This window comes from Chelonia mydas, chromosome 5 (genome assembly GCF_015237465.2).
Source record: "Chelonia mydas isolate rCheMyd1 chromosome 5, rCheMyd1.pri.v2, whole genome shotgun sequence".
Lineage (NCBI taxonomy): Eukaryota > Metazoa > Chordata > Testudines > Cheloniidae > Chelonia > Chelonia mydas.
The window spans coordinates 101,006,530-101,030,614 of record NC_051245.2 but is presented as its reverse complement, the minus strand read 5'-3'; the positions used below and the strand labels follow the sequence as shown (position 1 = coordinate 101,030,614).

At 41.2% G+C, this 24,085-nt stretch overlaps 1 protein-coding gene across 11 annotated transcripts in view; it reads left to right on the top strand.

Annotated features, from left to right (window-relative positions):
- KIAA2026 (KIAA2026 ortholog) overlaps positions 1-24,085 on the top strand; it is a 118,168-nt gene that overhangs the window by 83,886 nt on the left and 10,197 nt on the right. For 3 of the 11 annotated variants that reach the window (XM_037901903.2, XM_037901902.2, XM_037901904.2), the window contains 3 exons: positions 16,404-16,519; positions 18,058-18,245; positions 19,123-23,426. The exons of 1 other annotated variant lie outside the window; for it this stretch is intronic. In XM_037901903.2, coding sequence (XP_037757831.1) covers positions 16,404-16,519; positions 18,058-18,245; positions 19,123-22,772 — 3,954 coding nt within the window. In that variant the 3' untranslated portion in view covers positions 22,773-23,426. Of the gene's footprint in view, positions 1-4,981; positions 5,114-16,403; positions 16,520-18,057; positions 18,246-19,122; positions 23,427-24,085 lie in introns of those variants that run through there. 7 more of the 11 variants (XR_005225765.2, XR_005225764.2, XM_037901908.2 and 4 more) reach the window with 7 other exon arrangements.

The window sequence follows — 24,085 nt, the reverse complement described above, 5'->3', positions numbered from 1 at the left end:
ATCAACCAGTTACAGCTCCCTAATTCTCTGCCCCAGCCCAGGTTGGTGCATCCTGAGGCTGCTTTTGACTCATGCTAGCTGGCAGTATCTTCTAGGAGGGACCATACATCAGCTAGGGATAGCAAGAGCACAGTGCACTCCACCCATTTCCTCTTCTCACTTCCAACACACACTTTGTGCCAGGGGATGTAAAAAGGGAGGCACAGGAGCTGGCTATACTAGCTGTAGCTCCAGGGGAATCTCCAGGTTGAGGCTAGTGGGTGGTTTCTCCTCACTTTCTTTGTCTGAGTGGTATAAAGGGAGTAGAATAGGGCAAAGCACCTGCCTCAAAATATTGATTTTGCCCCCTTGAGCTTTCAGAAACTATGTTTGTCCCTCAGGATGAAAAGGGCAGACATGACTGATGTAGATTTTGTGATTTTACTTTGGCCAGTTAATGTAAAGCATGTGGTGTTCAGAATTCAGGTCCATTTACAATAACTAGTTTCTGTCCAGAAGAGAGGACTGGGAAAAGCAGAACCACTGGGTTTCCTACCTCTCTGATTCCAGCACCAGGCCATGTATTATCACACTTATACATGGAACATTTAAGTAACCAAATTTTACAGAGGGGAAGACATTCCGTTTTGTAACTAACTTGCTACATCTTGCTTGCTGAAATTCTTGGAATCCTAAATAATTGATTGGGGTCCTACCAAAATTTTAGTGAATTCACTGAAGCTCCCTAACTGATAAACTAAGGAAGCCTATGGAGTCTTCTCATTCAGCACACGTGGAATTGTTGCTTGTTTTTTATGAATGTGCGGTCAGAATACTTTTGTTGTCATTCAGTTGCCTCTTAGTTTCATTCTCTTTGATTTACTTTTGTGAGCTGTGTATTACATGTTAGGTCATAACATTTATAACCTATGAAACACAGTTGTTCTTTGAGTACCACCTCCATAATATTTGGTCAATGTAGTTATAGCAGGTTCTCGTTTTGATAAACCTATTGATTGTGGTACATGTTGCCAGTCATACATGCACAATACTTTGAGAAACACTGCCATAAGGAGTTGCCTGTTATATTTCTTAATTTTCTTCTGTATTATTTGTGAAACTTAAAAGATAGGTAAAGCTATTGCCTGAGATAAATATGGAAAAGTAAATAGTTGGAAAGGTGAATGGACTTTTATCCCTCTTAAAAATAGCAGGCTGTAACAAACTGAAAATTAAGATGATCTACTAACAAAGTAGAACCACAAAGGGCAAAATCTGGGCTTGCTTTTGGGTTACATTGTGGTGGAGAGTAAGGAATATGTTTTCCTCTTAATGTACAGGGATTTATACATGCAACTCACTTTCCATTAGAATAAAAAAAACTGTAAAAATTATCACACCCTTGAAACATTTTATTTTCACTCTACATCTAGAGCTGACGGGAGCCTCCAGGGTCCCTTTTTGACCAGGCATTCTGGTCAAACACCAGAAACCTGGCAACCCTACTGCTACAGCACTGTACATACAGATCTATCCCTAGTTAATGTCTGAGACGCACTCAGATACATTAGCAATAAGCACCATTTTGTTTTCAGCTGACATGGGCCAGCCACAGGTATTTTATTGCAGTACAGACATATCCTAATGTATCTATAGAAACCTCTTATTCGGGAGTGGGCAAACTTTTTGGCCCAAGGGCCACATGTGAGTATGGAAATTGTATGGCTGGCCATGAATGCTCATGAAATTGGGGTTGGGTGTGAGAGGGGATGCAGGCTCTGGGGTGGGGTCAGAAATGAGGAGTTCAGGGTGCGGGAGGGGACTCTGGGCTGGGACAGAGGGTTGGGGTGCAGGGAGGGAGGTGAGGGGCTCCGGCTGGGGGTGTGGGCTCTGCAGTGGGGTTGGGGGTGCAGAAGGGTGCTCTGGGCTGGGATCAAGGGGTTAGGAGGGCAGGAGGGGGATCAGGCTGGGGCAGGAGGGGGATCAGGCTGGGGCAGGGGGTTGGGATATGGAAGGGAGTCAGGGGGCAGGCTCCAGGTGGCGCTTACAGCAGCATGTCCCGGAAGCAGCAGCATGTCCCCTCTCCGGCTCCTATGTGGAATCACAGCCAGGCAGCTCTGCACACTGCCCCGTATGTAAGTGCCACTGCTACAGCTCCCACTGGCCATGGTTCCCAGCCATTGGGAGTTGAGGGGGCAGTGCTTGGGGCAGGGGCAGTGTGCAGAGACCCCTGGCTGCCCCTATGTGTAGGAGCCGGAGGGGGGACATGCCGCTGTTTCTGGGAGCTGTGCGGAGCCACGGCACACACAGAGTGGGGCAAGCCCCCAACCCTGCTCCCTGACTGGAGTGCCAGAGCAGGGCAAGCCCCCAACCCCGCTCACCAACGGGAGCTTGAGGGCTGGATTAAAACATCTGAAGGGCTGGATATGGCCCATGGGCCATAGTTTGCCCACACCTGTTCTAAAGTGCCTTATGTATCTGAAGGTATATATTAATCTTCAAAAGTAGTTAAGACAACATATCCAAACATCAGCAGTAGTTATAATTAAATATCTAACTTTTCTTTAAAATATTGGCATGAAAAGAGGTAGGGAAATGTTTGGTTATCAGCAGTTAAGAGGGTGGAAGATTCAACTACTGGAAGGGAATTTAACAGGTTTGTTAGTATCTATAAAGGAAAACCCTGTAAATCTTCAAGAGATGGCATATAGTATATGTTGTAATGTGTTAAGAAAATGAATGTTGGTAAAAACCAGGAGCTTCTTTTGACAGAGAGCAACAAATGACTAGTCCAGTGTTGAAGAATCTTACTGTCTCAGGTTAGTTTATAACAGTGGTTCTCAACCAGGGGTGCATAGAGATCTTCCAGCGGGTACATCAGCTCAGCTAGATATTTGCCTAGTTTTACAGCAAGCTACATAAAAAGCACTAGCAAAGTCAATACAAACTAAAATTTCATATAGACAATGACTTGTTTATACTGCTCTATATACTACACAGAAATGTAAGTGCAATATTTATATTCCAATTGATTTATTTTAGGATTATATGGTAAAAATGAGAAAGAAAGCAATTTTTCGGTGATAGTGTGTTGTGACACTTTTTTGTATTTTGGTGTTTGATTTTGTAAGCAAGTAGGTGAAACTTGGGGGTACGCAAGACAAATCAGATTTCTGAAAGGGATACAGGAGTCTGGAAAGGTTGAGAGCCACTGGCTTATAAAATTTACAGAGCTCATACTGAGAGTAGAAAAAATGTCTGCTATTTTTGAATTAAGCTTTTCCAAATTTTCTTTAAAATATAAGATGCTGTAAATTAGCTAATGAAATGATAATTTTTGTTTCCGTAAGGGAAAGTAGAACACTTGGCTGAATGGGCTGACAGTATCTCTCTGATTAGGCATATTGTAAGAAAGACTAAACCACAAAATGAAGACATACATTATCAGCAGCTAGAAGTCTTATTGCTAATTTGCTTTCATTTTGTGATGCCTCAGTATTCTGAAAACAGAAACAAGATTTCTTTATTTTCATTGATACTGTTTTTTAAGACCAATTTCTGAAAGAAAAGTGCTGATGTAATCAGTTGTATTTTGCATGATTTCTGAAAGTATATTAGCTTGTTGATCTTTCATGATAAAACATAATTGGCAGTAGTTGTTTAAGGATTTAGTATAGCAAAGGTCTCATGCAGCTGTTCTCAAACTGTGGGTTGGGACACCAAAGTAGGTCGCGACCCTAATTTAATGGGGTCGCCATGGCTGGTGTTAAGACTTGCTGGGTCCTGAGACCGAAGCCAAAGCCTGAGTCCCACCTCCTGGGGCCAAAACCTGAGAGCTTCAGCACTGGGTGGCAGGGCTCAGGTTACAGGCCCCCCAGCTGGGGTAGAAGCCTTTGGGCTTTTCCCCCCACACCTCCCAGCCCTCGGTGATGGGGCTTGGGTGTTGCTCCCCCACAGTGTGGCTTAGTCTTTGACTCTTCCCCTCCTCCCCTCAGTGGCCTGGGATGGCGGGGCTCAGGCAGACTCAGGCTTCGGTCCCCCTCCTGGGGTCATGTAGTAATTTTGTTATCAGAAGTGGGTCATAGTGCAATGAAGTTTGAGAACCTCTGGATGTATAGCGCTATCTTCACTGAGGAGATCACTGTTGAGGTTTGGTTGTTCCAGATAGTCCAGCAATCACTTTGTTGGTAGTTGTACTCTTCTCAGGATTCTGTTATGTGGAGAACATTGTTGTAACTAACCAGGTAAAATTGGGCTGTGCCACTGATGGGGAAAAGAACAGTTAACCATTATGTGAGGATCTACAGAAGTTTTTTATTGTAGTCTGGCACATTTGCCTGTTAAGAGAGTGCATGAGAGCTAAGAGAAACAAATTATTTTTATTTTGTATTAGAAATTAAGTCTTATTTTCTGTTAAAGGAAGTACTGTTAATATTAGTAGACAGCCACTGAAAGGCTGAGGCCTCATTTGTAGGAACAGCTTGGTTTTCTAGGCTCTCCCTGCACGTCTTGAAGTCCCAACCAGATATTTTTAAAGAAGCATATTGAGCTGAAGTCTGATCATTTCCCTGCCAATTCCATAGCCACAGAATAAATTCTTAACTATATAATTAATGCAGAGATGTGCAATGAGTTTTTTAGAAGTTCTCCTTTCTGAATATGAAAGACCGTTCACAGATTTTTGTTTGTTTCCAGTTCTGTTCCTCAGATGACAACTAAAGCCACATATTTTATACATAATTTTTATTTGGAAATTATGTTGCAGACATTAAAATGCATGTCATTGACATGCAGCCACTTTTCTTGTTAACTAAAATGGAAGCACCTGTGTTTTATATTTTGAATGCCCCCATAAGGTCAAATCCTGCATTTTTAGTCACTCAGAATGCCTGTTGAAGCCAGTGGGACTGAGTAAGAATTGTTGTAGGATTTTGCCCGTAACTAAGGTAAGAAGGGCATTCAAAACATTCTGAACTTAAAAGTTACCAATTTTTTTCTTTAGGTGTCTGATGTCCAAAGCAGCTGCAGTTCACCAGCTCCCTCTCCGTGTAACATCACTAGAACACGGTAGACTGGTGATGTCACACATTCCACCGAACCCCGCTGCAGAATGGAGCAGGCCTATAAGGGTAAGGTAAGTTTTCTCCTTCCACCACCACCCTTTTTGAACAATATTGCATGGTTTTGTAAGATTCCTAATATTCTTTATTTTATGTCCCGTAGGATATAAAATAAGAATTTTTAAAAATCTTATAAAACTGCATAATATTGTGGTTGTGTGTGTGTGTTTATTTAAAAAATAAAAGTTTAGTCCTTACCCCCTGTATACATATCCTGGCTCCAGTCTGCTTTGGGGTTCCATGATGAGTATGCCATTATCAGACTAGTGTATGCTGGGGCATCACGGAGAGCGGAGTCAGCATTCCATGGCTGCTCTGGATGTCGGAATCCTAATTTTTTTTTAAAAAGGTAAGTTTTAAGTTCAGAATTTGTTGACTGTCTCTCTAACCATAGTCATATGGGAACATTCAGCACATAATTGTAAATGGTATTTTCCTTTTGTTTAATATAGTTATAAACCACCAATAAAGAGCAGATTTTACACTTTCTTTTATACAAATATTTGATCATTTGTTCAAAAGTCCAAATATCATAACTTATTGCTACCAGAACAAAAATACTAATTTTTTGCCACTACCTATAATTAGGAGTCACACTGGGGAGAAAAGCAGTCGTATTGGTACTCTCTTCCAGCTCTGCCCCAGTTTAAAGCTCTGCCTACAATCCCAAAGTTGCTGATATTTATGTTAAAATGATCAGCAGAGAAATAGTTAAGAATGTTGATTGTAAAGTGTTATATTCATGCTCTACAGTAAGCTCAAGGAAACAAATTGTAAGAGTTCATATTTCTCTTAAGAATAAATGTTGGACCTCTGCTCAAAAAGTGTTTGGGGGAAAGGATCCTTACCCCTCCAGTACAGTGGCTTGATGTGGAGCATCTCCACTTCCACTAATACAACCCATAGGATTTGGTAATGTTGAAACCCATATACCCATCTGTCAAGGCTAAATCCCCACTCTGGCACTCCGAGTGCAGAAGCTGGGGGCCTGCAAGGATTCTAAAAATTAGTATTTGCCACTCCAGGTTTGTATTAAACTCCCAAGGTTACAACTTTTCTCTGACCTTGGCTTGGTAAACGCTGGCACCACCCAAATGCAAAAAAACCCCTTGAACTCAGGAAGGAACACTTGGGAATTCCTCCCTGTGGGGTACCCTCAAGCCCATTCACCCCACCTCCGGGGAAGAGCTGAGAAAAAACAACAACAAAGAAAATTAGCTGTTGCCAGCAGCTAATCAAACAGCACATGCACAAACCTCTTGGGACACCAAAAATTCAATCCTGTTCTTCAAAAAGGTAAATTTTATTAAAAACAAAAAGGAACAAAATACATCTAGAACTTAGGCTTTTGCTAGATTTTAAAAGAGCAATTCCAAAAATTAAGCACCCAAACTAGCTTTCTTGGGGGTTCATCTTAAAGGTTACAAGCAGTAGCATAGCCGGGAGGGGGGGCGGGGGCGGCTGCTCCCCCTCTGAGCACAAGTGGCGCCTTTTTAATTTATAGGCTCCTTTTTTAATTTTTACTCACCTGGTAGCGCTCCGGGTCTTCGGCGGCGGGGGCCTTCACGCGTTCCAGCTCCTCGGCAGTGGGGGCCTTCACGCTCTTCGGGTTCTCGGCAGAGGCCTTCACATGCTTTGGGTCCTCGGCGGGGGCCTTCATTCGCTCCAGGTTCTCGGCAGCATTTCTGCGGCGGGGGCCTTCAGTGCCGCCGAGAACCCGGAGCGCCGCTTGGCGAGTACAAGTGGGTGGCACCTTTTCTTGTGTCCTGTTCGCTCCACCTAGATACGCCACTGGTTTCAAGCAAACAAAGGCATAAGGGGTTAGCACAGAGGAGATCCACAAGCCAAAATAAGAAATAAACCTGATTGTGTCTAAATAAACATTCCCTGTCCAAATAATTTCTTCTAGGTTTGGAAGATACTTTTTCATACCTGGTTCAAACCTGACTCAGCATTTCTGCTTATAGCGTTGCTGCTCCATGTCCCTGCAGCCCAGAGAACAACAGACAGAGAAAGTTTCTTTCCCAATTTTTAAAAGTTCTAGCCTTCCCATTGGCTCTTTTCGTCAGGTGCCCACTTTTTTTTTTCTTTACCTCGGGGACTTTTTAACCCTTTACAGGTAAAGCAAGTAAAGAACAGCTATCAAGAGGGATTTTACAGCTAACTGGCTGGCTGGGTGTCCATCAAAGGGAGCTATCCCCCCACTTTATTTGTTACATGCCCCCCAAATCACATACGGTGCTGTCTAGCCTAGCTCAGGTCAGCTGAGATTTCTTCCTGGAGGCTTAGAAAACAGAGTTAATAAGATACATGCACCTCTAATGTTACTAATAATTACATGAAGAACTAAACAGTACTTTTTACATTTCAAGGACTACAATGACTTAGAATGCAGGGACATTTTTACGCAGCTGATTCTGGGAAACCTTCCCAAGAGAGTGCATCGGCCACTTTGTTAGAGGCTCCTGAAATGTGTTGTATTTCAAAATCAAAGTCTTGAAGAGCTAAACTCCACCGAAGAAGTTTTTTTGTTAGTTTTTTTGACTATGTGAAGCCGCTTCAGTGCAGCATTGTCAGTCTACAGGTGGAACCACCATCCCCAAATGTATGGGCGTAGCTTCTCCAGAGCATACACAATGGTGTAACATTCTTTTTCTGAGACTGACCAGTGGCTTTCCCTCTCAGAAAGTTTTTTGTGGAGAAACACGACAGGATGGAATTGTTGATCTGGTCCTTCCTGCATTAAAACTGCTCCTACTCTACGCTCGGACGCATCTGTGGTTATGATGAACAGTTGGTCGAAGTCCGGGGCCCTCAGTACAGGGTCAGGCATAAGGGCCACCTTAACCTGGTTAAAGGCTTTCTGACACTTGTCAGTCCACGGAACTGCATTTGACTGTTTTTTCCTGGTCAGGTCTGTCAGAGGGGTAGCAATTTGGCTGTAGTGTGGTACAAATCGTCGGTAATACCCGGCCAAGCCCAAGAAGGATTGGACCTGCTTATTCATTCATAGATTCCAAGGCCAGAAGGGACCATTGTGATCATCGAGTGAGTTTGACCTCCTGCATAACACAGGCCACGGAACTGCCCCAAAATAATTCCCACAGCAGAGCTTTTAAATCTTGATTTAAAAATGGTCAGTGATGGAGCATCCACCAGGATTATTATTAGTGAACATCAATAAATCCACTGGTGAGGACAGGCCAATTTTGGATAGCATTTACCTTAGCCTGTAGGGGGTTGATAGTACCTTGACTCACCTGGTGTCCAAGGTAGGTCCAAGGTAGGTTAGGCCTATTTGACACTTTTTGGCCTTAACGGTTAATCCTACCTTCCTTATGCGCTGGAAGACAGCTTGGAGGTGTTCCAGGTGTTCTGCCCGTGAATCTGAGAATATAGCCACACTGTTGAGGTAGGCAACTGCAAATTCCCCAAATCTATCCAGAAGGTTATCTACCCGTCTGTGGAAGGTGGCGGGCGCATTTCGCAGTCCAAAAGGGAGCACATTAAATTCATACAGCCCTACATGGGTGATGAAGGCTGACCTTTCCTTGGCTGGGTCATCTAGCAGCACTTGCCAGGACCCCTTAGTTAAGTCTAAGGTGGAGATGAACTGGGCACGTCCCAGTTTCTCCAATAGTTTATCTCTGCATGGCATTGGATAGTTTTCTAAGCAAGTTATAGCATTTAGTTTACGATAGTCCGCACAAAAACGGATTTCCCAGTCTGATTTGGGAACCAGAACCACTGAAAAGGCTCATGCACTTTCAGAGGGGCAGATTACACCCATATGTAACATGTCCTTGGTCTCCCTTTCTATTGCAGTTTTGGCTTGAGGAGCCATCCGGTAGGGTTGGGCTCTAATTGGGCGAGCATCACCTGCGTCACTGGAGTGGTACACCCATTCTGTCCGTCCTGGGGTGGCTGAAAACATTGGCGCGAAGCTGGTGCACAGCTCCTGGATTTGCTGTCACTGCTTATGTCCAAAGGTCATGGAAAGGCTCGCCTCTTCCACACCACCATTGCTTTTTCCTTCATAGTGTACTCCTTCAGGCCACTCAGCATTGTCTCTCTCCTGGGTGGTAAACTGGAGATCCTTGATTTTTCGGGAATAAAAGGGCTTTAGAGAATTAACATGGTATAGTTTAGGTTTTAGGGTAGGGTCTGGGAATGCCAAGAGGTAATTAACAGTTCCCAGGTGCTCTCGGACCATAAATGGCCCCTCCCACAACGCTTCCATCTTATTGGCCTAGAGTGCTTTCAGGACTGTGACTTGGTCACCTGCTCTGAAGGAACGCTCTCTGGCATGTTTATCATACCAGGCCTTTTGCTCTTGTTGAGCATCCTGTAGGTTTTCTCGAGCAAGAGCTAGAGTAGGGGTTCTCAAATTGGGGGTCAGGACCCCTGAGGTGGTCGCGAGGCTATTACATGGGGGGTCGTGAGCTGTCAACCTCCACCCCAAACCCCGTTTTGCCTCCAGCATTTATAATGGTGTTAAATATATAAAAAATGTTTTTAATTTATAAGGGGTGTGGGTCACATTCAGAGGTTTGCTCTGTGAAAGGGGTCACCAGTAAAAAAAAAGTTTGAGAGCCACTGGGCTAGAGAGTCTTTGAGGGTGTTTTGTAGGTTGGTTACAAAGTCCAAAATGTTAGTTCCTGGAGAAGATGTAACCTCCTCCCATTGCTGCTTCACCAGTTGTAATGGTCCCTTAACTTCATGGCCATAAACGAGTTCAAATGGTGAAAATCCCAGACTGTGATATCGTACCAGTCATTGGAGTGCTCGTTCCCAAATTTACGTATCATGGCCCCCAAAGTCCCTTTATATTTCTCCACTAGGCCATTTGTTTGATGGTGGTAAGGGGTGGCCACCTAGTGGTTCACCCCATGAGCTTCCCAAAGATGTTTCATGGTCTCTGCCAGGAAGTTAGTTCCCAAATCCATAGGGATGTCAGAGGGCCAGCCTACCTTGGCAAAAATGTCTGTCAATGCCTGGCTCAGGCTTTTAGCCCTGGTATTGCTTGGAGCTACTGCTTCCAGCCATCGGGTAGCAAAATCCATGAAGATCAGAATGTATAGCTTTCCTCTGGGTGTCTTCTTAGGAAAAGGACCCAGAATATTCACAGCTACATGCTGAAATGGAACCTCAATGATAGGGAGTGGCTGGAGAGGGGCCTTGACCTGGTCTTGGGGCTTTCCCACCCTCTGGCACACCTCACAAGACTGGACATAGGTAGAAACATCCTTGCCCATTCCCTCCCAGTGGAAGGACACCCCCAAACGGTTTTTGGTCCTGTTCACCTCAGCATGGCCACTAGGGTGGTCGTGGGCTAAGCTCAAGAGCTTTTCCCTGTACTTCGTTGGAACTACCAACTGTCTGAGGATGCCAGTCCTCCTTGTGCCACCAGAAGGAGTCTCCTTGTATAAGAGTCCTCCTTCTATAACAAACCTGGACCTATTAGAAGAGCTGAGAGGCGATGGGTCACTCCATTCTGCTGTGCAAGCTCCCTTGATTCTCTCATCCGCTTCCTGCTCTGCCTGGAACTGCTCCCTTGATGCTGGAGACATTAGTTCCTCGCTGGGTTGTGGACTTGGGCTTGGTCCCCCTGGAAGTGATGCAGGTTTTTCTGTTGACTGTGAACCACTCTCCGCTGGTGCACTAGATGCTATTTCAGGCTCCGGTTGAGCCTCTTGTGCCGGTTTAGCTGCTGCTGCGGGTGCAGGCTCTGTGGCACCCCTTGGTGCTGGCTCCCTGACTCTGATGGGGTTGCAAGCATGGGCGCTGGTGCTGACTGCTCTACCAGTTCCGATCCTTGGACTGGTTTGGGCTGGGTCCCAGGAATTGGATCCGTTATAGACTCTGTCATAGACTCTGGTCTGGGGTCTGGTTTCAACACCTCTGGCTGGGTTCCTGTAGGAGGCTCAGGAATGGAGTTAGGTGTGGAGGCCTGTTTAGCCTGGCTGTGGGTGACCATCAAAGGGAGCTATTCCCCCACTTTGTTTATCACAATATGCCCCTCATTGAGGGAAGGAGTTGTGCATGGAATCATAAAGTGACAGATTTATTAGTCACTCCATGAAACCGCTTCTGTAGAGTTCCCTGAGCAGCCAAACCCTCTTTCTTTGTGCAGTAGAATCATAATTGGTCCACTGCATTTGGCCCTTTCTGTGCCCACGGAAGAAGAGCAGCATTTGGTTGTAACAGTAATTTTTCATTCCATTTGTCTGTAGATTCGGCACTGCATCAAGTCACATTCAGAACATTATCTTTGAGACAACAGGGACTAGAAATAATTATTTTTAAATGAATGCTGAATTTCTGTAGAAACTAGTGGGCCACCAAGGAATTGCTTATATAGGCGTAATACCATGAGCTGACCCAATCCGATCCCTGTCTTTAACTGTGATTTAGTTTTCTCTGTAATAAAGAATACAAGGCTATATGTTCTATCATAGGTGTGAAATAGAGTCCTGGTTATTTTGCACTTGTGTAGGAAGTAAAATGCTGGGGTTTGTAATGTACCTCAGAAAACATGTTTTCTATTTTCATTGTTTTTGACTAGTTTTATGTCTGAAGTTTGCTAACAGATCATTTATTCCACAAAGGGTCTTCTCACAAATCGCACTCTCTGTCTTGAAAGCTACATTGAACTGCACTGATAAAAAACCTGGCCCAGTAAAACAAATGGCCTTGTACCTTTTTTTCTTATCTACTGTGTGCTTTAAACATATGTGAGGAAAGAGTACTCTGCACATTCTATTCTACTTGTCATTATGCATTAATACCAGTAGGTTTAGCTCCAACAGCTGTACTCCAGGATCCTGAGAAAAATGAACAGTTGGGATTCAAGAACATAATTACATTTCAAATAAGCCATGATATTTTGTATCATAGTCGCACAGAAATGATTGGGAAAACAAACAGAATGTGGAATTGTCCAGAGATTTTAATCTGGATGACATGAATTTTCTTAAGAAATTGAAATTAGAATTTCCCATCTTGCTTTTTAAATTAGAGGAATGTGACCTCTACACATCTGATGTTCCCTCCTCAGGTGATTTTAATCTAATAAAAGCTCGTAGTCCATTCTTACACTAAAGCCTATGCTTGTGCCAATTTGGTCAGCACATTCTACAGCTTTTTACTTTAAAGTTTATTCAGTGGCCCAATCCACCTAAGATAAATTCTACTTTCCCTGCCCAAATCAGAGTATCAGTCATCTCTAGAGGTAAAAGAGTCTCAAAAAAATCCGTTTATTCCTTCATTCTTTGTTCCACCCAAGCTACATTTCACATATTAATCCATCATCTTTATCTTACTTTTATGTGTCTTAATCTGTGCTGAATTGAAGACATGTACAATATCTCAGTGTCCTGAAGTCAGTCAGATTCTGTTTACTTATTTTAATGTTTTGTTTTCAGTATTATCCATTTTATGTATTCCAGTAGTACTATATGATATACAAATGCATTTATGTCTGTAATTCTCTATGTGGAATTTTAAATATACTCTTTAAAATGAAATAAATCTGCTCAAACTAATTGTTTTCTACTGTAAATAGTTCTATTGACTACTCTTATGAGTAACCAATAGCAGGATTCTAATTAGGCTATATTGCACATATATAACTTTTTATTATAGTATCTGTTGACAGTTTTTTACTTCAATATATAATATGAGCAATGTGACCAATTTACACATGAGGGAATTAAAACACATAATTTCCTGACTTTTCTGTGTGTTAAATCTTCATCATAATTTGGCATTAATGTATAGCTTTTCATTCAAGAACCTTGTTTTTTGTAATTTTAATTAAAGAATAAGCAATAAGTAGTCATTCATTCTGCTGTATAAAATGCAAATGATTGCACATCATAGTAAAAACAGTGGACTGTTTTCAAACAAGCTAGCAACCTGAGTGATCATGCTGTGCACTGGGGAAGTCTCCTGGGGATGGGTGGAAAGGAATCTTTCCAACAAGCCATGGAAACTACTGCAGACTCTTGAAGGGCTGTAACTTCAGGCCCTAATGCAACGCTTCTTGCAAAAATTCCATGCGTTCTGGGGTACAGGTAGCCCTTATAGAGCAGAGCTCTGCAGCAAACTAAGGGTGCAGATCAAATGTGGAGATGAGTTCCCACCAACTCCTCTCCCTGTTTTTGCAGCAGAACCATGCCGTCTTTCCCTGTCTCAACATCATCTATGGCAAGAGCGAATCTAGGATTTGGCCCACTGAGTCCAGTTCGTTCCTCTAGTACACTGAACTTAGTGAGGTGGCAAAAGTATGAGGGCAGAGTGTGGATATCCAGACTCATTTTTATGACTACCTCAATAATTAAGCTCTTGTGGCAAATATATATGAAGCATATATGTCCTGCTTTGTAAAGTGCCATGTAAATGTATAGTGTTAAATTACTAATTTTTTTTAATAATCACAATCGATGCCCACTTAAATAACTAGTAAGGAAAATAATGTAGTGTACATGCACATTACTCTGTTTAACATGCATTCTTCGTGGAGGATTATACAAACTAAGGTTCAGTTTGGAAAAGAAAACCGTTTTTGAGTTATCTAACTGGAAAAATTACGGCTGTCGATTAATCGCAGTTAACTCAAAAAAATTAATCGTGATTAATCAGTTTTAATCGCACTGTTAATAGAATACCAATTGAAATGTATTAAATATGTTGGATATTTTTCTATATTTTCATATATATTGTATTCTGTGTTGTAATTGAAATTAGTATATATTATTTTTATTATAAATATTTGCACTGTAAAAATAGTAAAAGAAGTAGTATTTTTCAGTTCACCTCATACAAGTACTGTAGTGCAATTGCTTTGTCATGAAAGTGCAACTTACAAATGTAGATTTTTTTTGGTTACATAACTTCACTCAGAAACAAAACAAAGTAAAACTGCAGAGCCTACAAATCCACTCAGTCCGACTTCTTGTTTAGCCAATTACTAAGACAAATAAGTTTGTTTACATTTACGAGCGATAATGCTGCCCTCTTCTTATTTACAATGTCACCAGAAAGTGAGAACAGGCATTTGCATGACACTTTTGTAGCTGGCATTGCAAGATATTTACATGTCAGATATACTAAACATTCGTATGCCCCATCATGCTTCGGCCACCATTCCAGCGGACATGCTTCCATGATGACGCTTGTTAAAAAAATGATGCGTTAATTAAATTTGTGACTGAACTCCTTGGGGGAGAACTGTATGTCCCCTGCTCTGTTTTACCCGGATTCTGCCATATATTTCATGTTATAGCTGTCTCGGATGATGACCTAGCACATGTTCATTTTAAGAACACTTTCACTGCAGATTTGACAAAATGCAAAGAAGGTACCAATGTGAGATTTCTAAAGACAGCTACAGCACTTGACCCAAGGTTTAAGAATCTGAAGAGCCTTCCAAAGTCTGAGAGGGATGGGGTGTGGAGCATGTTTTCAGAAGTCTTAAAAGCGCAACACTCCAATGCGGAAACTCCAGAACCCGAACCACCAAAAAAGAAAATCAACCTTCTGCAGGTGGCATCTGACTCAGATAATGAAAATGAACGTGTGTCAGTCCGCACTGCTTTGTATTGTTATCGAGCAGAACCCATCATCAGCATGGACGCATGTCCCCTGGAATGGCAGTTGAAGCATGAAGGGACATACAAATCTTTAGCGCATCTGGCACTTAAATATCTTGCGACACCGGCTACAACAGTGCCATGCAAACGCCTGTTCTCACTTTCAGGTGACATTGGAAACAAGAAGTGGGCTGCATTATCTCTTGCAAATGTAAACAAACTTGTTTGTCTGCACGATTGGCTGAACAAGAAGTAGAACTGAGTGGACTTACAGGCTCGAAAATTTTACATTGTTTTATTTTTGAATGCAGTTTTTTTGTACATAATTCTTCATTTGTAAGTTCAACTTTCATGATAAAGAGATTGCACTACAGTACTTATATTAGGTGAATTAAAAAATACTATTTCTTTTGTTTTTTTACAATGCAAATACTTGTAATAAAAAATAAATATAAACTGAGCACTGTACACTTTGTATTCTGTATTATAATTGAAATCAGTATATTTTAAAATGTAGAAACATCCAAAAATATTTAAATAAATGGTATGCTATTATTGTTTAATAGTGAGATTAATCATGATTCATGTTTTTAATTGCACGATTTATCGTGATTCATGTTTTTAATTGCTTGACATCCCTAGAAAAATTGTAAAAATCTGTCACAGAAAGAAAGTGCTCCTCCTTTTATTTTCTGATAACTCAGATATATCCCAGGTATAGAAGGTTTCAGAGTAGCAGCCGTGTTAGTCTGTATTCACAAAAAGAAAAGGAGTACTAGTGGCACCTTAGAGACTAATCAATTTATTTGAGCATGCATCCGATGAAGTGAGCTGTAGCTCACGAAAGCTTATGCTCAAGGTGCCACTAGTACTCCTTTTCTTTTTGCGAATACAGACTAACACGGCTGCTACTCTGAAACCTTCTATACCTGGGATATATCTGAGTTATCAGAAAATAAAAGGAGGAGCACTTTCTTTTTGTGACAGATTTTTACAATTTTTCTAGGGATGTCAAGCAATTAAAAACATGAATCACGATAAATTGTGCAATTAAAAACATGAATCATGATTAATCTCACCACGTATAGAACTTTCCCAAGAAACTCGCCTTTGGATAAAATACAATTGTAAGACACGTTAGCCCCAAAAGTAATTTTCTGGGAAGTTTATAGTCTTGAAAATTATAAAATATCTTTTCTTTTTGTAAAGTGTCTATTTCAATCTGATAATTCATAAAATATGTACCTCTAATTAAAAATAGTGTTTAGGTTTGCTGTAATACAATTTTAAGTCCTAATCTTGTAAACATTTATACATGAAACTTTACACATTTGAGTCTAGTCCCTTTGAGCCCAATGGGATTATCTCACATGTTTAAAGTTACTCATGGAAGTAAAGTTAAGCACATGTTTAAATGTTTGCAGGAGTGGACCTTAGTCCCTGAAAAAGTAAACATTTTGGTAAGAGACCTTTATTTATGAGGATTTTGTTTCTGGGTTTGTTTTCAATAAAAGTATTCTAAATAAGATTAGAGTTTGCCTTACTAAAGCTGAGACTGGACTGCATTGATAAAGTCAAATGTAATATATGTTTAGTTTTGTATTTTCTTTTTTATATGTTGCATGGAAGTACACTGACATTGGTGTCAGATTAATATATTTATTAGATGTAGCTATAATGCAATAATAAATAAATGTTTTTATGTTTGCAGGGAAGATGGTACCATCGGAAACAAGCAGTAAAGGAATTGCACTGTACATTGGTACGACTGCTAAATGAATTGTTACCATGGGAACCAAAACTAATGAAGGCTTTTCAGAGAAATAGGTAAATGGGGTACTCTTTGGAACAATGTGAGAGAGATGAACAAAACACAAAAGTTACATTTTTTAAAGTAATAATTGATGCTAACATCCTAGTAACAACAATCCTTTAAGGTTATGTGTGAGGTATAGACAGTATTTCAGTTTAAAGAGCTAGATGTTTTAATGTTATGCAGGAGTGCTAACGACTCCATAGATAAGATTAAGCAGAGCTTTCTGTTTAACAACTGATTTTTCAAAATGCCCTAAAATTCCCATGCATACTCCAATTGTTTTTAGAATTACTCTGCCAAGTCAATGTCCAGAGTAGAGTTAATTATGCAAAGTTGGATTCATTTGGACCCAGGGGTCCTGAGATACAACACCTTTTAACTGTGAATAAAATGTTCCTGTTCTTACAAATTTTTCTGCACCCACTTGTTGCTCAAACTTTGGCACTGATTTGCACAAAACTGAGATTACCTGATTGGACTGACCTCAGCTGGTGTCAGATTTGACATCAGCTGCAGATCAGCACCAAGATCCACATCAAGGAAGCTGTATTTAAAATGTTGTTAATAGGTCTTTCCAGCTCTGTAAATTACACTTGACCACTTTACCTGTTCTAGACAAATCTCCAAAGACTTGCTAGTTGTTAACACCTTGTACTAAGGATTCCCTCTCGGTCATCACCTTCAGTTACCGATGTCTTATCCTTCTGATTCACTTTGATATATTCCAACAAACTGTAGAACTTCTCAGAGCAGTAGTGCAGAACAGAGGACAAAGAGAGTGTCTGGTAGTGTGTGAATGCTAGGACAGATGTGGAATTCTGGTGGGCATTGAGAATATGTAAAATTATGTTAAAATGGGGTGAAGCACTCTTATGGTCCCATCTTATTGACATACCTAGTGGAATATCAGGCACTGAAGGTAAATAGCAGCTGTTCTAGCAGCCCTGAGACTTGAGACATTTTAAAAATTCTTTCAGGCATTCTTAGATTTTTAGAGCCAAGAGAAAACATTATGATCATCTAATTGGAGCTAGTATATAACACAGACCAAAAGCAGAGATCCCTCATGTCTCTAGCTGCAGCTGTGCCTCAACTCAGATGTCAGGGTGAGCTCAGGGAACTTGCTGCAACTGATTCCTGAACCAATACAGCTGCACCTAATACAGTGAAGGTCTCTGAGAGAGTATGAAAAGGAATGATGGCATAGAATTGTGTTGGATACAACACAAAAAGTGGCAGATACTGTTAGCAATAGGTCAGATTTGATTTGGTCCCAGTACCTATTGCCAGCTCCAGGGGGACAGAATTTTGGTTGTGGCAAGAAGGGAGCCGTTACCTTAGATCTGTATTTCCTGGTTTTCAGAGGATTAAGTTTAGTCACTGTGCTCAGTTTGGAAGGGCACAAGCCTGTGCTAGGGAATCTTAACTATGTTAATTAAGTTTTTGGGCAGTAAGTATAGGTACAAGTATGAACAGTTAAGTATTTCCTTAATAAAATATTTAAAATAGAGTGCAGAAGTTAGTCATTATGTCTGATATTCTGTTCAAGGTCTCGACTGAAGAAGGACTATGATGATTTCAAAAGACAGCCAGACCATGATAAATTTGCCAGAGAACTGTGGGGTAATGAAGAAGGTGAAGTTGATAATGGAAAAGAATCTTTCAATGCAGTAGCCAGTAAATCTTCAGAAACTGCAGAGCATCTGGAGATCCTGCAAAAAGATCGTTCAGAGTTTGGTAAGCCCTTAGCTGGGATTTAGTGACCATATGGACGTGCTACAAGGCCTACAGTTTTCCTGTGCTTGGTGTTGTGGTTTTTTGATTGTAGCTGTGTATTACATGTCATTTTTACTATGGTGAATTATATTGGTCTAGATTCTGTGCTGACCTTCTTGGAAGCAGAGCTGAGAGAAAGGGTGGGCAAAGGTGGCTTTGTGCTACATTTGTACCCTCTGGATTCTGGCCTGTGGTGGGTGCTGAAATGGCACCCAACGTGAATTAGAGCTTAGAACTGACAGCATCTACTACAGGGCTGTCTATGGATAGCACAACACCACAAATTCCTGTTGCCCTCAGTGTTATGGGCATGTACCCTTCTACTCCTGATCCATCCCTAGCATTTTCCCTGTGCTCTTTAAATAGTTGGGATGAATTGGGATGAAAGGCAGTGGAGCCATAACTATCTATTGGTTTTGTATAAAAACTTCTGGGTTTCTATTTTTAATTCATGAATTTGCTTTAAATTAAAGCATTGTAACATCAAATCCTGGAAACTATGCTGTCACTTAGAATGTTGTAATTTAATGCCTTCATAAATACAAATTTGGGACTTAATGAATTTTTTAAATGAAATTCTATGCCTCCTCAATAGGATTTGAAATGTAAATTGGCTCGAGGCTAAGTTATTATGGTTTTTTAAAATTATGTTTAAGCATGTAGTTAATGGGATGATTAGTACTGTCATCACATCAGAAACTATTCTTTACATGACAGCATACTTATAAACTACTGCATTGCTTTTAGCTAAACGCTAATAAACTATCATATAGCTGTGTCAGTTGCAAACATTTAACTTGTGGTATATTTACAATTACTTGTTTAATTCTTTCTGCAGATGAAATGAAACTGTTAGAAATGGATTTTCCTGCAGGAAGGAGCAGGCTACTGAAGAAAGAATTGACTTCTAAAGAAATACAGAAGACACTATCCAGATCTATTAAACGTCAGTCCAAGCAAAATAGTTCCCTGGATGATAGCACAAAAGACCTTTCACCAAGGAAGAAAGCTAAATTAAGCACAAGTGAGGCTACAGTCCAGAGTGCCAAAAGTGAGATGCAGACTAACAGTTGTTTGAGTGAACTGAAACAAAGCGAGCTATCATCTCCAGAATCATTTGCCCTGACAGATTCTGCAATGTCAGTATCAAACTTTCTGAAAGGGACCAAACCCATCCAGGCTTTGCTTGCTAAGAATACTGGGAACAAAGTGACCTTAACAAATCAGCTGACACCCCCTATGGGTAGGGACACATTTGCTTCTGAAAAGGCAGTTATGTCATCTGTGGAATCATCCCCACTAAAGCCAGCATTGCCCTGCCAGACCAATTCAAAGAGTCCTTTACAAATGGTATACAAAATGCCAAGTGGCCATTGTGTACCAATAGATGTCCATAACAGCTCAGTGAAGATTCAAATGCAGCCTGTGATTGACCCTAAAACAGGAGAAAAAGTCATGCAGCAAGTTCTTATTTTACCCCAAAATTTTCTCATACAACACAAAGAAGGAAAAGCTGTGGCAAAGCTGCACTGTACATCTTTCCCACAGGCAGCACATGTTAACGATTCTTTAGCACCTGTTCTTGTAAACCCAACTGTAAATGCTACCACTCAACTGTCTTGTACAGTTTTTAACAAGAGTGTTACACATTTGTCACAAGTGACTAGTCCAGTGAACAGACCACAACCTTTGTCCTCTGTAACTGCAACAAGTAACTTACTAGCATCAGCAGTTAAAATTAGCCAAAGTGAAGCTGGCAAAACGAAGACTACGGTTTCACCTGACACATTCTCTGTACCTTTACCTTCATCCACTGTTTCCACATTAGGTCAGCCTTTGGCATCAGCAACAACACTAAGTGGATCTGCAAATACTACTTGTTCCATTCACAGTCTAGCACCACAGCAGGCTAGTGACTCCTGTGAAGCTAAACAGGAGCTGAAAACAGTGTGTATAAGAGAATCGCAGTCCATTCTTGTCACAACACGAGGGGGGAACACTGGAATTGTTAAAGTACAGACAAACCCAGACCAGATTTCACCTAATACTTTATCTCCAAATTCAGTTTTCACTTATGCACCTCAGCTTCAGGCATTTTTGGTTCCAAAATCCACTACGTTGTCAACCTCTACTTTTTCATCTGTAGCGACGGCCGCATCTAGTCTCCCACTGTTTGGTCAGTCTTTTGTTTCTGGGTTTGCCCCCTCAACAACATCTTCTGTTACCATTCCAGCCATTCCTGCAGGCTTAAACCAGATAATAGGGAAAAATCTCAAATTTCCATTAGGGCAGCTTCCCACTAGTGGCAGTTTGGATCAAGTAATAGAGAAAACTCAACAGGTATCATCTCCTACTTTCTTGTCCTCCATTTCATCAACTAGCACTTTGGTGCCAGCAACTCCAAACGGTACTGTTAATGTAGTTAGCATTTCTTCAGGAAATATTGAACAAAGTAGCACAGACGTTACCCAGACTCCTTCAACACAGCAACAGGTTGATATTAAAACTAAAAAATATCCTGTTACACAACCTGAGACTGCTACAGCAACAAATGGAGATGTGATCCGTGGTACTCCAATTCAAAAACTTATGTTGGTCACAAATCCACCTATTCTTTCTCCTTGTGGAGCTACAGGAGTAAATATAATACCTACACCAACATCCACTGGTGTTAGTGCCCAAAAATTGGTTTTCATTAATACTCCAATTCCCAGTAGTCCATCAAATGCCAGTCTAGTTGCAGAATCATTAAAACAGGCCCTGCCTTCCTCCATAAGCAAAACATATGTTAACACCCCAGAACAACCTCAGTTACTTCTAATTCCATCTACAATGGGAGCACCAATAAAAGCAAGTTCATCACCTACTGTGTCTCAAATAAAAGATGTTAAAATTGGACTAAACATAGGTCAAGCCATTGTAAATAGCACAGGCAATACACAGCATGTTCCACCAATTAACATACTGAAGTCTGCAGCTCCCAAAGGAATAGATGACGTAAACAGCAAGGGTTTTATTTTGCCTTTGTCAACAAGTGGTAGTTTGGTTCCAGGATGTTCAGGTTTTGTGAATCAAAGTATTACATCTGTTAATGAATCTATAAGTGTTGCAGCAAAAGCTTTTATAGTAACAACAGCAAATGCATGTTTAGATTCAGTTTCAGTGACACCAAGTGGGACTTCTGTTGGGACACAACCCACTGTTTTGGTTAGTGGAAATGACACTTCTTCAACAATAAGGCCAGTTGTAACTAGTCGACTATGTACATCAAATATTGGAAATACTATGGCCATATCAACTGTGAAAACAGGACATCTTGCTTCATCTGTTCTTATTTCAACTACACAACCAAGAGTATCTTCTCAAAGTGTACCGTCTGCTTTGCAGTTTCCAGTTACCTTGCCTGGACCTGTGGCAGCCTCCACTAAAGTCATTCAAACAGTTCCTCGCTTGACAGCAGTTCCAGCTGCTGCACAATGTCTGCCCCTTCCAAAAGGACAGCCCCCCACACTGGTACAATTTCAGTCACCAGGAATTTCAGCTGCAGTGCCAACTAATGCAAACTTTCACAAACCTCAAAATGTATTGCCATTTGCTTCACCAACTACAGGTAAAATAATTAGTTTTTCCAACTTTGCTTCTCTCCCATGCCAGCAGATACCTCCTAGTTTAACAAAACCAGCTCATGCTTACTCTTGTGCTCCAGGTGCCTCTGTCATTCAGACTGCTACTGCTTCACCAACTGTAACTAGCCAGGCAATGGGTCAGTTGAATGAAACTTGTATTCAACAGAAGATAGTTATTAACACATGTACGCCTTTGGCACCTGGAACTCACATCATGATTAATGGCACTCGATTTATTGTTCCACCGCAAGGCCTTGGAGCAGGCAGCCATGTTCTTCTCATCTCTGCTAATCCAAAACATGGGCCTCCTTTACTTATTAACAATGGCCAAGGGGCTCGAGGTCTACCATTTGTTAATCATATTTCCCAGAACATCACACTAGCACCAAGTAATTCATTAAGTTGGCAGACATCAAAACATCCTCTGAAAAGCTCTACAAAAATTGTGAACTCTCTTGGGACAGCAAACACTCTGCCCATCGTACATGCAACACCACAGATAGTAAACACTGCTGCTAAATCAAGCGCTCCACCGTCTACAGCAACACTGTCTATGTCTTCAGTGATAAAACCTCCAGTTAATGTTTTAGCTAAAACTTCTTTGGTTCCTGCCATAAATGCTGGTAACTCTCAGTTACCAAGTAGCACTTCAGTATTTCACTTAGATACATCTATCAAGAAACTGTTGGTCAGCCCAGAAGGAGCCATTTTGAATGCTATAAATACTCCAGCATCAAAGGTGGTTTCTTCTCTGTCTTCTTCCCTGTCACCCATTGCAGTGTCCAAAAGCATAAATCCTACTAATGTCTTCCCTGCTTTTCAGTCATCTGGCCTAGGTAAATCTGACAAAGCCGCATCCTGAATTTGGAGTGAATGAGCCAATTTCACATGTTTGGGGCATTCTTTGGACTTTGGAAATCATTATAACTGTTGAACATTTCTTACACTGTTTGAAACATACTTTAAGTAGTTGATTTATTTAAATCTAATCTTTATATTAGATTGCAGCTGTTTTCAGTTTGCTTGTGGGAGATGTGAGAGGATCTGTTTGTTTTCCCTCTAAGCTAAGCTTTCAAAGGGTTATTTAATAAAATGGTCAAAATGACCAACTTGTTAATATACATAGCAAAATGTAAAATTTGATTTTAGTTTAAAGGAATCTAGCATTTTGCACATTTACATTGACATGTTTCATTTTACAATTTGAACCATTAGACGGCATGTTTATAACAATATGTGTCTTTTTTATTTTTGTCAAATCTTATTTTTGTTTGATTTGTTTCTGTAAAAAAATATATTTATGCATTGTAAAAATCCAGTCCATGGTGTAAAATTGTACATATTCCTGATCCCTAACAATCTGTACTAAACTATATGTACAAAGAACTATGCTGTCTTATTTATGTTTTGTTTACATAATGTATAGTTTTTTAAGTATTTTAGTAATTTTGGACCAGTGTACTGTTAAGCAACAATAACATGTAATAAATCATGTTGCTGTACTGCTTTGTTTTGACAGTATTTTAAGACTGTATCTATTGCATAGTGGGAGAAGAATTTATACATGCACCTCTTTACAGTAGACATGCATTAATACAGAAAAATCTTGCAGAGTGGAACTTTGCCAAAAAGAATTATTTAAGCCACCAAGCTTTGAGCTGTGATTTGCATTACATATAGGATTTCAATAATTAGGAACAGGTTTCCTGTTTACAGATTTCATATTTCAAAGAAACTCTCATTATTAAGGCTTCAAGTCTTTCACGAAGGTCATGGAAGTCACTGATTCCGTGACTTTCCAGGACCTCCAGGACTTCCGCAGCTGCAGCGGCTGGTGTGGCTGACCCAAGCAACTGGTCCTGGGTGCTGCCCCAGAGCAGCCGTCTGGGAACAGCACCGCCGCCCTGGGCCGCCCCTGCCTGGAGCAGGAGTGGAGGCGGCAGGGCCCCTGGGCTTCCCCACGCCCAAAGGAGCAGTGGCGGGACTCCGGGCCACCTCCTGCCCAGAGGAACAGCAATGGCAGGGCCACTGGCTGCCCCACCTCCAACCCGGATCAGCAGCCCAGCAGGGTCCTGGGCCACCCCTCCCCTCAGGAGCAGCAGCGACCGCCGGAGCACCGCCCCCACACCTAGCAGCAGCGTCCGCTGAAGTGTCCCCAGCACCTAAGATTTAGTA